The sequence below is a fragment of the Hylobates moloch genome, unplaced genomic scaffold (genome assembly GCF_009828535.3).
Source record: "Hylobates moloch isolate HMO894 unplaced genomic scaffold, HMol_V3 SCAFFOLD_1, whole genome shotgun sequence".
NCBI classification, from domain to species: Eukaryota; Metazoa; Chordata; class Mammalia; order Primates; family Hylobatidae; genus Hylobates; species Hylobates moloch.
In genome coordinates this window covers 44,212,207-44,227,077 of record NW_026652276.1, presented here as the reverse complement: position 1 = coordinate 44,227,077, position 14,871 = coordinate 44,212,207, and the positions used below count along the sequence as shown (strand labels likewise).

The 14,871-nt window shown below is 37.0% G+C and overlaps 1 protein-coding gene across 2 annotated transcripts in view; it reads left to right on the top strand.

Moving 5' to 3' along the window:
- PLCL1 (phospholipase C like 1 (inactive)) overlaps positions 1–14,871 on the top strand; it is a 356,723-nt gene that overhangs the window by 273,972 nt on the left and 67,880 nt on the right. For both annotated transcript variants that reach the window (XM_032755052.2, XM_058439897.1), the window contains exons 2-3: positions 9,538–12,012; positions 14,639–14,842. In XM_032755052.2, the coding sequence (XP_032610943.1) occupies positions 9,538–12,012; positions 14,639–14,842 (2,679 nt within the window). The remainder of the gene's footprint in view (positions 1–9,537; positions 12,013–14,638; positions 14,843–14,871) is intronic.

Here is a 14,871-nt window from a genome sequence, read left to right as displayed (position 1 = left end):
AGTTTTAAATATGCTTAATTCAAATTTAGATGACTAAAGAGTGTATTTGGACTCCAAAGTGACTAAAATCAATGAAAATAATATATTGGTGTGTCATAGTTGAGGGTAAATATTACCATTAAAAACTGGTAAGTCGAGAATGGCATGAACTCGGGAGACGGAGCTTGCAGTGAGCCGAGATCGCGCCACTGCACTCCAGCCTGAGCGACAGAGCGAGGCTCCGTCTCAAAAAAAAGAAAAAAAACAACCAAAAAAACCCTGAAAAGTCACAATGAAGGAAAAACGATTCTGTGAACTCACTACGTAGGACACAAAGAGAGGTGGGAAATTTTGTCAGGAATGTTCGTGACATGAACTCTATTTAATAATGTTTTATTTCTGTTGATATTTTAATTTTTCAGATAAAGTATTTTAAGTAAATGTGCAACATTAATTAGAATAAAATATAAAAGTATGCGTCGATTTGAAAGCCTACCTAATTACGTATAATTTTCTGATGAATGCCCAATTAAGCATCAAGTTATATGTTTATACCTGTGAAATAATTGGAGCATTACATTTAATCTTTGTAACAATACATTGAAAGAGATGTATTAGCCATGTAGGTATTAAAAGTATACATTTAGCTAGCCTTCATCATTGACTTTCCTTTTAAAGGGACATGACATCCTGTTTTCCATCAAGAGAACATTGAATTAATCCTCACACCAGAAACAACAGTCAGTGCTGGCATAAGCTCCACCAGGATTCCTGGGCCCTGCTGGGCAGGGGTCTCCTGAGGAAGGACAGAATCGTATCTCAGTCTCCAAGCCCACTTGGTTCTTGGCACCTCTGCTAAGAGTTGCGCAGGCTACCTATTAATTTTAAATGTATTGTTTTTGAGTGTGAGGCAGACATCTGTCTTAGAGGGACAGGACTGATAGCTGCAAGTCGTTCCCTCAGAGGCCGCTGAATAAATCGTCAGATGACCTTTATTGCTGTCACCCTTATTTTGTTCAAATTGACGCAGCTAAAGCACAGTATTAACAAAACTACGCATTGCATGCAGCAGTAGGATTAGTGAAAAGGACCGTGTTGTTGACTAGAAAAATGGAAGTTCACGTATCTTATAACTGCATACGAAGAAGTGGACTGGGAAGGATACAAGAGGAGATTGACAAGATTAAAATAAGAAACAAGGCCTTTACATGAAAGCAGCTGACACTACAAAGGACGTAGTACTTCTGTTTAATATGCCTCATCAGCCTTTTATGCTCCTTTGTGGGCTTGGCTCATGAACATCTTTAATGTTATTTAAAGCTGTTTTTATTGTTTATTTAGAAGCATTCTTTATACATTTTGCTCTAATTATTAAATTTGATGACCTTTGTTCTTATTTACTGATTTAATTAGCTACAAAAATTCATACATTAAAATTTATTCCAGACAACATTAGTGTTGGGATTAATGATTTTTTAAAGAACAAATCACTTGTACAATGCGTAGCCCAGAGTAGGGGCCCAGTCAATCTTTGTGTAAATGAAAGTTGTATTTGAAATAATCCATGGGATGTGTATAATATTCTCGCAGAAAAACCCTAACTGGATGGAAACTATGCAGAAGAAGAGCTTGAAATAATCACTTTTATTTAGAGTGTCCCTTTTTAATGAGTTCTAATGAGCAAATGATTGCAGTGAGGTACAGCACAGTGGAAGCTTCTTCTGTTTAATAAAAACAAATCAATGGTATTAACTACCCACTCTGAAATGGACTCTTTTTTTTTCTCTGCACTCTATCACTAGCTTTGCCTGTAGAACATCAATTATTTTTGCTTCCAAGTGAAAAGAGTCATTTCAGAGAAGATGTATAAAATTTAGAGGATCACTGGCTGCCCATATTTTAATTAGTATCCCATCCCCACCACAGCATATATATCAGAGTGGGTTTCCTAAAGGAGATGGCTTTAGTGTATTTTATTAAATGCATCACCTTTTATAAGTAAAATTTAATGGTAAATTCAGACATAGAACTTAATTTGGCTAGAGAAATATGCATGCATACACTTAGCATTGCCTTTAATTAATTCTGTTGACTTAGAAGATGGTGTAGACAATAAATGCTTTTTTTATTGGTCATAAAATAACTGTTCAGATCCTTATCAATAAGGGACCCACTAGGGAAGGCCAATGGCTTACTTGGGTTATGCTTCAGCTACTTCTCAATAGGGGCCATTAGGACCTCCACTCCCACTGCATCACACAGTGACCCTTGGTAAGTCACATGGTGTTAACCATAAATAAGTGCATCACCTGTTTGTGTCTCTGCATTAGGTAACTGGAGTTGACCATGGGAATAAAACTTGGGAAAATTTAACGTGAAATTAATGGTATAATTCTACAGTTGCAGACTTCCCTTTTCTGAAACTTGAAGGCAACAGATAGAGTGATGATCCCATCTCCCCCACCATCTTGAATTTTATGTGAACTGTTAGGCCTTGTGTATGGGTATGGGTTTTCTCCAGGCCACTTAACTGCCAAACATGGATGTGATTTTGGGCATAGGCCCATTGGACAGGCAAAATGTATGCATCAGAACTGAATTCCATTCTGTGATCACAATCCAGGTTAGTGGAGCCAACATTTTTGAGGATAGCCCTCTCCTGGATTTATTACTCTCTGTCTCTGCCTGTTGTTCAGTCTCATTTGGGGCCACTCTATCTCACTTAGTATATGGTAGTAGCCATCCTGGCTGTCTTTCCCACTGAAGGACTTTTGTTCCTTCCCTGGGACTCTTTACTCTCAGTCTTGTCATGGCAGCAGTTTGGGTCTCATTTCGTTCTCTATCCTAGGCATCTTAAAAGGAATATAAAACATTCTCTTGCCCAAGTTAGCAGTAACTGCTTAACTGCTGAATTCAGTAAGCTTATCTTCAGATCTTAGTTTCCAGCATGCTTTCCTTTTAGTCTTGGCTTCTGTGGAAGCTCATTCTCCTAGTTTTCTTACCCCTTAGCTCTTTTTTTCTTTTAGGTCTTCTCTCCTGCCCAGCCTCTAAATACTGGTGTTCCTCTGGGTTTAGCCCATCTCCAGCTGCTTTTATTTAATAGGTGATTGTACTATGCTCAAGGTTCTGTTTATCCCTTTACAGGTATAACTTTCAACACTGAAACTGCAGTCCAGACTTCTCCCTGGAGGTTTGACTCATATATCCAACTTTCCATTGGACAACTTCACCTAGATGGCCCATAGTCATATAAAATCCACCAAGCGGCCCAGTTTCCGCTTCAACTTCACTTCCCCTGATATTTCATACCTCATTTAGTAATATTTCCATTCACTTCTCACTCAAACCAAAAACCTAGAACTCATCCTTTACTCAGTCAAGAAGTCGTTTTACCTCATGTTTTTTGATATTTCCCACTCTTCTTCATCCTTTTTATTAGGAACCTACCTAATCCCTTCATCCTTTTTTTTTTTTTTTTTTTTTGAGACGGAGTCTCGCTCTGTCGCCCAGGCTGGAGTGCAGTGGCGCAATCTCGGCTCACTGCAAGCTCTGCCTCCCGGGTTCATGCCATTCTCCTGCCTCAGCCTCTCCGAGTAGCTGGGACTACAGGCGCCCACCACCACGCCCGGCTAATTTTTTGTATTTTTAGTAGAGACGGGGTTTCACCGTGGTCTCGATCTCCTGACCTCGTGATCCGCCCGCCTCGGCCTCCCAAAGTGCTGGGATTACAAGCGTGAGCCACCGCGCCCGGCCCCTTCATCCTTTTTATTAGGAATCCTTTTTATTAGGATACCTTCCTAATCTACCTAATGCCTTCATCCTTTTTATTAGGAATCTAGCTCAGACCATCACTATCTCTTTATTGTAATGCTGAATTAAATAGTCATCTAATGTACCATCTTCAGTTTTGTCTGTATCAAATCCCTTTAGCACATATGCAGAGTGATATATCTAAGATAAAAATGAAACCTTATCAGTTTCTGCTAAACTGTGTAATGTGCTAGCCTTTATCACAGAGTAGGTACCTATTCTTGTTTGTCAAACGAATAAATGAAGAATTAGACCAGAGGCCTCTCAATATCCAAGGTTGGAGCTTATCTAGATTCTAGATTGTATATTGTCTACCATCCTTTGAGAATGTCATGTATCAACCAAATTTTTGTTTCTCAGTTTTGCTTGGAACTTCACAAAACCGGAATGAATAGCATATTTTTATAGTGTATAGGTTGTATATAAGAACAGATAGGGTCCCTATAGTGAAAATCAAACCTATGAGCCTATATGCTTATCTTTTAGTATAATCTATTAAATTTTTATTAATAATTTCTTAAGAGATCTTTTCAAATATAAATCTTTCCCTCCCTTACACTATGTAGCTGGAGTTCAGTATTATGAAACAAAGATTCCTTCTCATCACAGTTTGACAACTGGTGTTTTGATTTCTAGTCTTTAGAGTTGTGTAAATTTGTTCTAACAAAGAATCATTTTAGAACCGTTTGCTTAAAAACAACTTGCCAAAACACCAAAAGGTATATGTGATGATATAATTAGATGTTTAAATATGCTCATGAGGTCAAAGGCAGGGAAGCTTGGGCTTGGTATTTCCTTTACTCACTTTTAAATTTTTGTACAATGCTTCAGTGTGCATTTTTTTCCCTGTGTGTTAAAATATACATAACATAAAAGTTACAATTTAACCATTTTTAAGTGTGTAAGTACACTTAAGTAAATAACCATTTTTAAGTGTATAAGCATTAGGTACATTCACATTTTGTGTGCAATTTCAGTATACTTTTTCCTGAAATTATATTGAAATAATTCAATATTTTCATGATTGAGATCCAAAACTTGCATTGAATAAGTAGAGTTTTTTGGGGGCTTATCAATGTGTTTTGAAGAAAAATGATTTTGTTTTTTTTTTTATTTTGGTTAAGTAGCTTGCATTATATCCAATCTTATTGGGCTTAGGGAGAGCAAATGTCAATGGGAATTTATGGAAACATGTTTATTAATTTGGCTTATCTGAACTTTGTTTCCAATTTTAGTTTAATAAAAGTATTAAATATTTTAATACAATTATTAAAAATATTAAATATTTAGGAAGCTGAAAATATTTTACTGTTGTGAAGAGTCTCATTTAATCATGATTGGTATCCTATTCCTAACAGTAGTAGATAAGCAACAGTGTTGTAGAAAATGATTTAAAAATTAAAAAGACATTTGGCCATTTTCCCCTTGTATTTTGAAATGATTTCTGAGTTTAGAAATCAGATCTTGTAGCATAAGATTAGATAGAAATTATCTTTATGATATAAATCAATAGAAACAGTGCTCATAGATAAATCAGTCTTGTGTTGTTTTAACAAAAGAGTAAAGTATTTGTCTATTGCTTTACTAGTTCATGAGACTCTTCTTGATTCTGATGATTGAATCCTTTATAAGATATTAATTAATTTCAAAAGACAGTAGATCCAAAATGTGAAGTATTATTTAGAGATGTTCAGAGACCTTATAAACACAATTTTTAAAAATTTTTTTTAATTTAACTTATTTAAATGTGATTCCTTTCTTGCGAAATGATAATTTGGAGACTTATGCATAGAATGTTAGGAAGTAGAAAGGATTGAATTCAATGCCTGACTAATTATTGGACTCAACTACAATATGAGGTTAAGCTTTAATTTAGGGGACAGAGGCGCGACAATGCACTATTTATCTTAATAAATTTAAAGCTTTTGTTGTAAGCTGCTCAAAGAGAGACTTTGGTTGTGGGGCAGGAGTTGGGTGGAAGGGGTATTGGTACTTCAGCCTCTTGCCTTCATTCTCATGTGAGGAGAGTTAGCTTTGAAATAAGCTGAAAGACCTTGTAGTTTATAAAAATCTCCTGGAAATATGTTATGGTCATTGGAATCAGTTCAATCATCTAATGAGCTAGACATTGGCTGAAACACACCTGAACTGATAATAAACTTGGTTTCTTTTGGAAAGTGCCAAAAGTACCCATCTTCCCAATACGTACATAACATAAAATTGACCATTTAACCATTTTTAAGCATGTAGTTGAATTGTGTTAAGAGAGAATTGACTCTCAATCATCATCATCATAATTATGTTTTGTATTTACCAAGAAGGAAAACTGATACCCAACCTTCAACTTTTTCCAGTCTGTTTACCTTAATATTCCTACTTTCTCACCACCAATCTGCCAAGATCTTCTTGAGGGAATACAGATGTAGGGGTGTAGGACTCTGGTGGTGGTGAAGCTTAGAAGGAGATTTGGAGTCGTCCACCCTTCTGTCCACTGAGGCATCATTTCCATCTCCCCTCCTCCCAACCTGTCAGAGCCAATAGCATGACTATTGAAAGAACAGCGTGATTGCTCTCTGAATCCGACATTTTCCTTTCCTGTGGCAGACCTGGAGAGATATCAGAGTCCTGAACCTTTTCCAGCGTATTTTGAATGTACATAATCTTGGCTGTAGTCATCAGCAGACAAGATAATTATTCGTTCACACATGCTCTGGCCAAGTTTTAGCTTATTTGGAGACTTGTAATGACTTTGGATTCTGTCCTTTGTAAAATGACAACCTAAGAATCATATCTTTTTACTGGTTCCAAGTTTTAGGTGGGATTTTGATATAAGTTTTATAATCATGTAGGAATTGTGGGTCAAAGCAAGAAATAAGCATTATGGGCAGGTGGATTCTTTTGCAGTCTAGATATAAAACATGTATTTCTTGAAGGCTTGTCATTCTAGGAGGGAATGTCTTGATTTAAGGAGATATGGCAGAGAGGAGCCTTGTACGAGAAAGCTATTCTGACAAGAGTGGTTTTGTTCTTACAAATAAACAGTGGCTCAAGTCAGTAGCAGAGTGATGGACTGTGGAGAACGCTAGCGTAATATCATACTTGGGGTATAGGAACCATATACATTCATTTAGAGTAGCATTAATTTCCCACTTAATATTTGTTAGAAACTATTAGAGATTTTGTCACTCTGCTGACAACAATTCTATTTGGAACATGAGCTGCTTATACAAAAATCATTTTTAATGTGAAAGCTCTCATTAGCTTAAAAGGCAAGTCAAATGGTTAGCTTTAAAAGCTGAGTCACAGTCTCATTTACCATCAGAATTCACAGTTTTCTTCTTTATTTTACTTGGTAGATTAATCCCGTCTCAGCAATGCCATTAGGTGCCTGCCTTGATGGTGTGGAAAAATACACACAAACATCTGATATTTCTGAGCATTTGGGTTGTGACAAATTTAAATGTGTTCTAATAGAGCATCTGTGTATAAATAGCTGAAGATTTATAGATGTTTTTTAACTTAAGGATGAGGAAACTGACCACTATAGGATAATTAAAAACAGCAACTCTTTGTAAACGCAGGAGCTAAGTTGTTAAATGCCAGGGTGCCAACAGGCAATATTCTGTAATCTAAATTGGGTAATTTATATCACTGTCACTTGAAGATCTGATACATATTGGAGTCACTGAATCATCCCATCAACATCTCATAACTAAAGCAAATTTTGTTTCCTTTTCATGGGTAGGGTTTTAGTCAATTGAATAATAAATTATCCTGTCTTTTCTGAATCATAGGATAGGCAAGCTTATATAGGCAGAACTGATGAAATGAGGCCCCAGAGAAGATATTCTACCCTGTTTTAAAATATTTCTAATGAAGGATATGGTCCAGACTACTTTGGTTATACTTTTCAGTATTTGAAATAGTAATCTCATGTGGTTGTTTTAAAAATATTTTCAGTTTATCACTGAGGATTTGTCTGAAATGTTCGGAAGTCAGGAATGAATTAACTTCTATATAACACCCAATATCTTGGTCAGTACTTACTCATAGTCCTACGGTTACTGGGTGTAAAAGGCAATGCTCCTCTTCCTTTGAAAAGCGTAATCTTTCAAGCGCTTACAGTTTGTAAAGAACAGTCACGCACATTTTCTCTTTTCAGTCTCACAATGACACTATGTTATATAAAAAGATTACTAATTCCTATCAGAAATTAAGATTGAGAGAGGTTAAGTGACTCACTCAAGGTCATATATTTAGGGAGTGGAATAATTACAACTCAAGAACATGGTGGCACGTGCCTGTAATCCCAGCTACTCGGGAGGCTGAGGCAGGAGAATCGCTTGAACTTGGGAGGCGGAGGTTGCATTGCACTGAAATCACGCCACTGCACTGCAGCCTGGGCGACAGAGTGAGATTCTGTCAAAAAAAAGAAAAAAAAAAAGGTTATTTTTCCTCCAAGGACAAAGTACTTTGCACTCTACATTTTGCTGACTCTTTGGCATGCCTATAAAATTGGGCATGGTAAACATGCATTATGACACTTTTGGGAAATTTGTTTCTGGGGCAATCATGTGAATTGGGATGTGGTGGGGAGCATCATTAATTGAGTCTGTGGTCAGAACAGAGACTAGTATAAAGAAATACTCAGTTTAAGTGGCATCAGTCAGATATTCAGTGTAAATGAATTGGGAATGATAGACATAGTGGACAGTCCAAGACTGAAATGAAATCCATCATCTCATGAGTATTCAGGGGACTGGAACTACATTTTAGGAAGGATGATAGGTGAGAAGGCCTAGATACAATCAAGAAGGAAACAGCCTCAAAAAATAATAAACCTGCTTAAGATACCCTCTTCTGAATGGATGGAGTTTGATGATCTGTTGGCCCTGTTGGTCAGGGAAGGGTGAAATGGGCTGAGGAAACTGGAATTCTATAACACTAAGATCCAAGGACACTTCCAGAAATGGCATTTGCAAGGTGCAAGTGTTCCCTGTAAAATCTTCTGGCAAAGGGCTTTGAAATTTAACTTATATTGGAAGAACCATGAAAAGTTAGTAGAGCCATTCATATTTCTGTTTGGCTTAAGCTGTGCTTGCTAATAACATTACACTGAAATGCAGGTGTGAATTCCTATAATGTTAAAATCAAACTGTTTACCTCAGTTTGAAAATTTGCTCAAATGAGAGTGATTGGCTATTGTTAGCTCTCAATTTGACTTTCAAGACACCTTGAAATAGCTTGAGGAAAAAAACGTGATTTCTAGTTAAGCTGTTCAGTTAAGCACTTTGTGATACAAAGTATGTTAAGGTAAAACCTTTTATTTAAATCAACTTTAAGAAAACCTCTTTAAAAGGTTGCAAAGTATAAATGAGGAAACCTTAAAAAAATACAGCTTTATTTCTTTTACATATCTATTGGGAGTTGAGCTAGGTAGTTGAGGCACCAGCATGAGGTTCTTAAGAAATCTGCTTTAATGAACAAATCAGAGTGATTTGTACTTAATACTTGATTTTGTTTCAAAGACCGCACAGGCATTTGAAAAATAAGTTTTTGCCTGAATCCTATAATTTCAGCTTTCTTAGCAATTTCTCTTTTCTGAAACAGTGAAAAGGTAAACTTTAGGCTAGCCTCTGTTCAAATAATCACAATATGTAAATTGAAGTTTGAGGAGTTCATAGAGTGTTACTGAATTTGTCTGTTTTCTAAAGGAAATTGATTCATTCTTTTCAAATTATTTTACAGGATCCTTCAAACCAAAAATGTGGTGGAAGAAAGAAAACCGTGTCTTTCAGCAGCATGCCATCGGAAAAGAAAATTAGCAGTGCAAATGACTGCATCAGCTTCATGCAAGCTGGCTGTGAGTTGAAGAAAGTTCGGCCAAATTCTCGCATTTACAACCGTTTTTTCACTCTGGACACAGACCTCCAAGCTCTTCGCTGGGAACCTTCAAAGAAAGACCTCGAGAAAGCCAAGCTTGATATTTCTGCCATAAAAGAGATCAGACTGGGGAAAAACACGGAAACATTTAGAAACAATGGCCTTGCTGACCAGATCTGTGAGGACTGTGCCTTTTCCATACTCCATGGGGAAAACTATGAGTCTCTGGACCTAGTTGCCAATTCAGCAGATGTGGCAAACATCTGGGTGTCTGGGTTACGGTACCTGGTTTCTCGAAGTAAGCAGCCTCTTGATTTTATGGAGGGCAACCAGAACACACCACGGTTCATGTGGTTGAAAACAGTGTTTGAAGCAGCAGATGTTGATGGGAATGGGATTATGTTGGAAGACACCTCTGTAGAGTTAATAAAACAACTCAACCCTACTCTGAAGGAAGCCAAGATCAGGTTAAAGTTTAAAGAAATCCAGAAGAGCAAGGAAAAACTAACCACCCGCGTGACCGAAGAGGAATTTTGTGAAGCTTTTTGTGAACTTTGCACCAGGCCAGAAGTGTATTTCTTACTTGTACAGATATCTAAAAACAAAGAATATTTGGATGCCAATGATCTCATGCTCTTTTTAGAAGCTGAGCAAGGAGTCACCCATATCACCGAGGATATGTGCTTAGACATCATAAGGAGATACGAACTTTCTGAAGAGGGACGTCAAAAAGGGTTTCTTGCAATTGATGGCTTTACCCAGTATTTATTGTCATCAGAATGTGACATTTTTGATCCTGAGCAAAAGAAGGTTGCCCAAGATATGACCCAGCCATTATCTCACTACTATATTAATGCCTCTCATAACACCTATCTAATAGAAGACCAGTTCAGGGGGCCAGCTGACATCAATGGGTACGTTAGAGCTTTGAAAATGGGCTGTCGAAGCATTGAACTCGATGTAAGTGATGGTTCGGATAATGACCCAATCCTTTGTAATCGAAATAACATGACAACTCATGTTTCCTTTCGAAGTGTCATAGAGGTAATAAATAAATTTGCCTTTGTTGCTTCTGAATACCCACTCATTCTTTGCTTGGGAAATCACTGCTCCTTGCCGCAGCAGAAAGTAATGGTTCAACAGATGAAAACGGTCTTTGGCAATAAACTCTATACTGAATCACCTTTGCCCTCAGAATCCTACCTCCCGTCACCAGAAAAATTAAAAAGAATGATCATTGTGAAAGGAAAGAAGTTGCCTTCTGATCCAGATGTGTTAGAAGGAGAAGTAACAGATGAAGATGAAGAAGCTGAAATGTCTCGAAGGATGTCAGTAGATTACAATGGTGAGCAGAAACAAATCCGACTCTGTAGGGAGCTCTCTGATTTGGTATCTATTTGTAAATCTGTTCAGTACAGGGATTTTGAACTATCTATGAAAAGCCAAAACTATTGGGAAATGTGTTCATTTAGTGAAACAGAGGCCAGCCGCATTGCAAATGAGTACCCAGAGGATTTTGTTAATTATAATAAGAAGTTCTTATCAAGAATCTATCCAAGTGCCATGAGGATTGATTCCAGTAACTTGAATCCACAGGACTTTTGGAATTGTGGCTGTCAGATTGTAGCAATGAATTTTCAGACTCCGGGTCCAATGATGGACCTTCACACAGGCTGGTTTCTTCAAAACGGGGGATGTGGTTATGTTCTAAGGCCATCTATCATGCGAGATGAAGTTTCTTACTTCAGCGCAAATACAAAGGGCATTCTACCTGGGGTGTCTCCTCTAGCTCTTCATATCAAGATCATCAGTGGTCAGAATTTCCCAAAGCCCAAGGGAGCTTGTGCCAAAGGGGATGTCATAGATCCCTATGTTTGTATAGAGATACACGGAATTCCAGCAGATTGTTCGGAACAAAGAACTAAAACTGTACAGCAAAACAGTGATAATCCTATTTTTGATGAAACTTTTGAGTTCCAAGTAAACCTACCTGAGCTGGCCATGATCCGTTTTGTTGTTCTGGACGATGACTACATTGGGGATGAGTTTATAGGGCAATATACGATACCATTTGAATGTTTGCAGCCTGGATATCGGCATGTTCCCCTGCGTTCTTTTGTGGGTGACATCATGGAGCACGTAACTCTTTTTGTCCACATAGCAATAACTAATCGAAGTGGAGGAGGAAAGGCACAGAAGCGCAGTCTTTCAGTGAGAATGGGGAAGAAAGTTCGGGAATATACCATGCTCAGGAATATCGGTCTTAAAACCATTGATGACATCTTTAAAATAGCAGTTCATCCATTACGAGAAGCCATAGATATGAGAGAAAATATGCAGGTAGGAGAAACATTTCACACTCTCCTTCCCTATCCCTGCTTATTCCTACCCTTCTAATGTTTTATTAATAATCTGATTTGCAAAAATTTATCAGAGAGATTGTTTAAGTCTGGGTGTGGTGACTCATGCCTGTAATCCCAGCACTTTGGGAGGCTGAGGCAGGTGGATCACTTGAGGCCAGGAGTTCAAGGCCGGCTTGGATGAAACCCTGTATTTCTAAAAAACACGAAAGTTAGCCAGGTGTGGTGGTGAGCACGTGTAGTCCCAGCTACCCAGGAGGCTGATGTGGGAGGATTACTTGAGCCTGGGAGGTCAATGATGCAGTGAGCTGTGATTGTACCAGTGCACTCCAGTCTGGGCAGCAACAGAACAAGACCCTGTCTCAAAATAAAAAGAAAGAAAGATGTGTAAACTTGTGTACCATTGAACTAAGTTCAGTATTGTCTGTGATAAAACAGCTATATTTTATGTTTCTAACTGTGAATGCTATGTTAAGTTTGGACTGAACTAAGATGTAGCAAAATGCTGTATATTAAGTATCCTTAGTACAAAGCTGAATCGATATATGGAAATGCGCATCTGAAACAATGGGAGCAAAGTAGAATATACAATATATGTGTGTAATATATAAAAAATTTATACGAACACACATACTAATTACCAGTGTATATATAACATATTTGCATATATGAACATGAAAGAGAATTTGAAGTGATATAAAACAAGCATAATGTCTATTAGGTTACTTTTTAGTTTTAAATTGTGTATAATGACAACAATAATAAATTACTCCCCACAAGAACAAGTAAAACGAAACAAAAAAATTTGGCACTCAAACTTGTTGAAAAATGTTTAACCTTCTCTTAGAAATGTGGTTTAATTGAAAGAACATGGGTTCTTGATCAAATCTATCTCTGTGCAATCTTGAACAAATTATTTCAGGTCTGTGATCATCAATATTCTCCACATAAGGTAAGAAAAATAGTTACACTTATCACAAGATTATTATTAGAGTAAAATTAGAGTATATGGAAATTGACTAGCCTCAACATTTAGAAATTCAGTGTTAAGTTTTCTTTCCTTCATTAATGCTTATAATCTGAGACAGTGGTAAACTTAAAAAAAAAACTACTTAATATACTTATTAGGCTAGTGTTATTGAGATGCAAACAATAACAGATATTCACCGAGTACCTGCAATATGCAAAGTGCATATTATTCAGTTCACTTTTTTTCTTTAGCTGATGTGTTTATAATAATCCTCACCAAAAATCCCTGTTTTCAAGATAGATAGTAAATTTGAAAATGTTAATGCATTTCCTAAATATTGCAAGTTAACAAATAGCAATGTTAGCCTTTAAATCCAGGACTGCCAGTATTTAATAGAACAACAGGGTGACTATAGTTAATAATAACTGTACATTTTAGAGTAACTTAAAGAGTCTAATTGGATTGTTTGCAACTCAATGGATAAATGCTTGAGGGGATGCATACCCCATTCTTCATGATGTGCTTATTTCATATTGCATGCTTGTATCAAGATATTTCATGTACCTCATAAATATATACACCTACTATGTACCTGCAAAAGTTAAAAATTAAAGAAAATAAATCCAGGATTGCTGAATACCAAAATCCATTACCATTATCATTCATGTGATGCAGAACCACAAACCCATGGCACAGTTAAATACTTGTGGTAGGTAGCCTTAGCCACCATTTAAAAAATAGAGTCTAAATATCAGCATATTCTATGTAACTTTTTCTGACATAATTCTAGTACTATTATAAATCCCTATGTTAGATTAGTCATAAAGCATTTCTGCACTTAACTTTATAGATTAGACTTTACATATTTTATATAATTCTTGAAATATGTACTTTGCATATTTTATATTATGTATTTAAAATACATAAAAGAGTTATAGATAAAGTGTATCCAGGTAGCGTTGATAGTTCATATTATCTTAACATAAAGTCTTTGGGGTTAAGGATTATTTGGAGTCTAACCAGAAGAAAAATGGAGGTGATCATTGTCATGAAATTCATGAGACACCTAATAAGTTAGGTACTGTTCACTGTGGGTGAAATGTAAAATAGTCATAATTTCTATTTCAAATGAATTTTTTGAAAAGACTGTAACATGGACAAATGTAGCTCTACATGAAATGTGCTTTCAGTGTGTGTGTCTGTCAGGTGCCTTTCTGATGAAGTGACAAAGGAATGCCATTGATTAGTCAGATGGAGGGTGTTGAGCAATAGCATCCTGCTACCTTGAGGAAAAAAGCCCAAGCGAAATGCACTCCAGTATACAACCCCAGCCATTATGTTTTCCTGATCACCATGATACAAATCAAACATAACATTCATGATCAGCCAGTACTTAGTTGTGTGACTATCCCAGTGGTCTGCTCTGAAAAGCACTGCATAGCCTTGTGTCCCACTCTGCTTTGCTTTCATGGGATGTTTGTGGTGATTGCTAAAAATTGAGCAAGATGAAGTATAGTCATGAATTAGCTTTCTGTATTATCTTTTAAAAATGAATATACTTTTCTGTAAACCTGGGAGTGCTGGCGGTGATGTGTCAGGTGGTCAGAAGTGTGATTCCATGTTTTCTTCCTCACAGAACGCAATCGTGTCTATTAAGGAACTATGTGGACTCCCTCCAATTGCCAATCTGAAGCAGTGCCTGTTAACTCTGTCATCTCGGCTCATCACCAGTGACAATACCCCTTCAGTCTCACTTGTGTTGAAAGACAGCTTTCCTTACCTGGAGCCTCTGGGTGCAATTCCAGATGTGCAGAAAAAGATGCTGGCTGCTTATGATCTGGTAGGAAATTGCGACTCCATTTTTTTTTA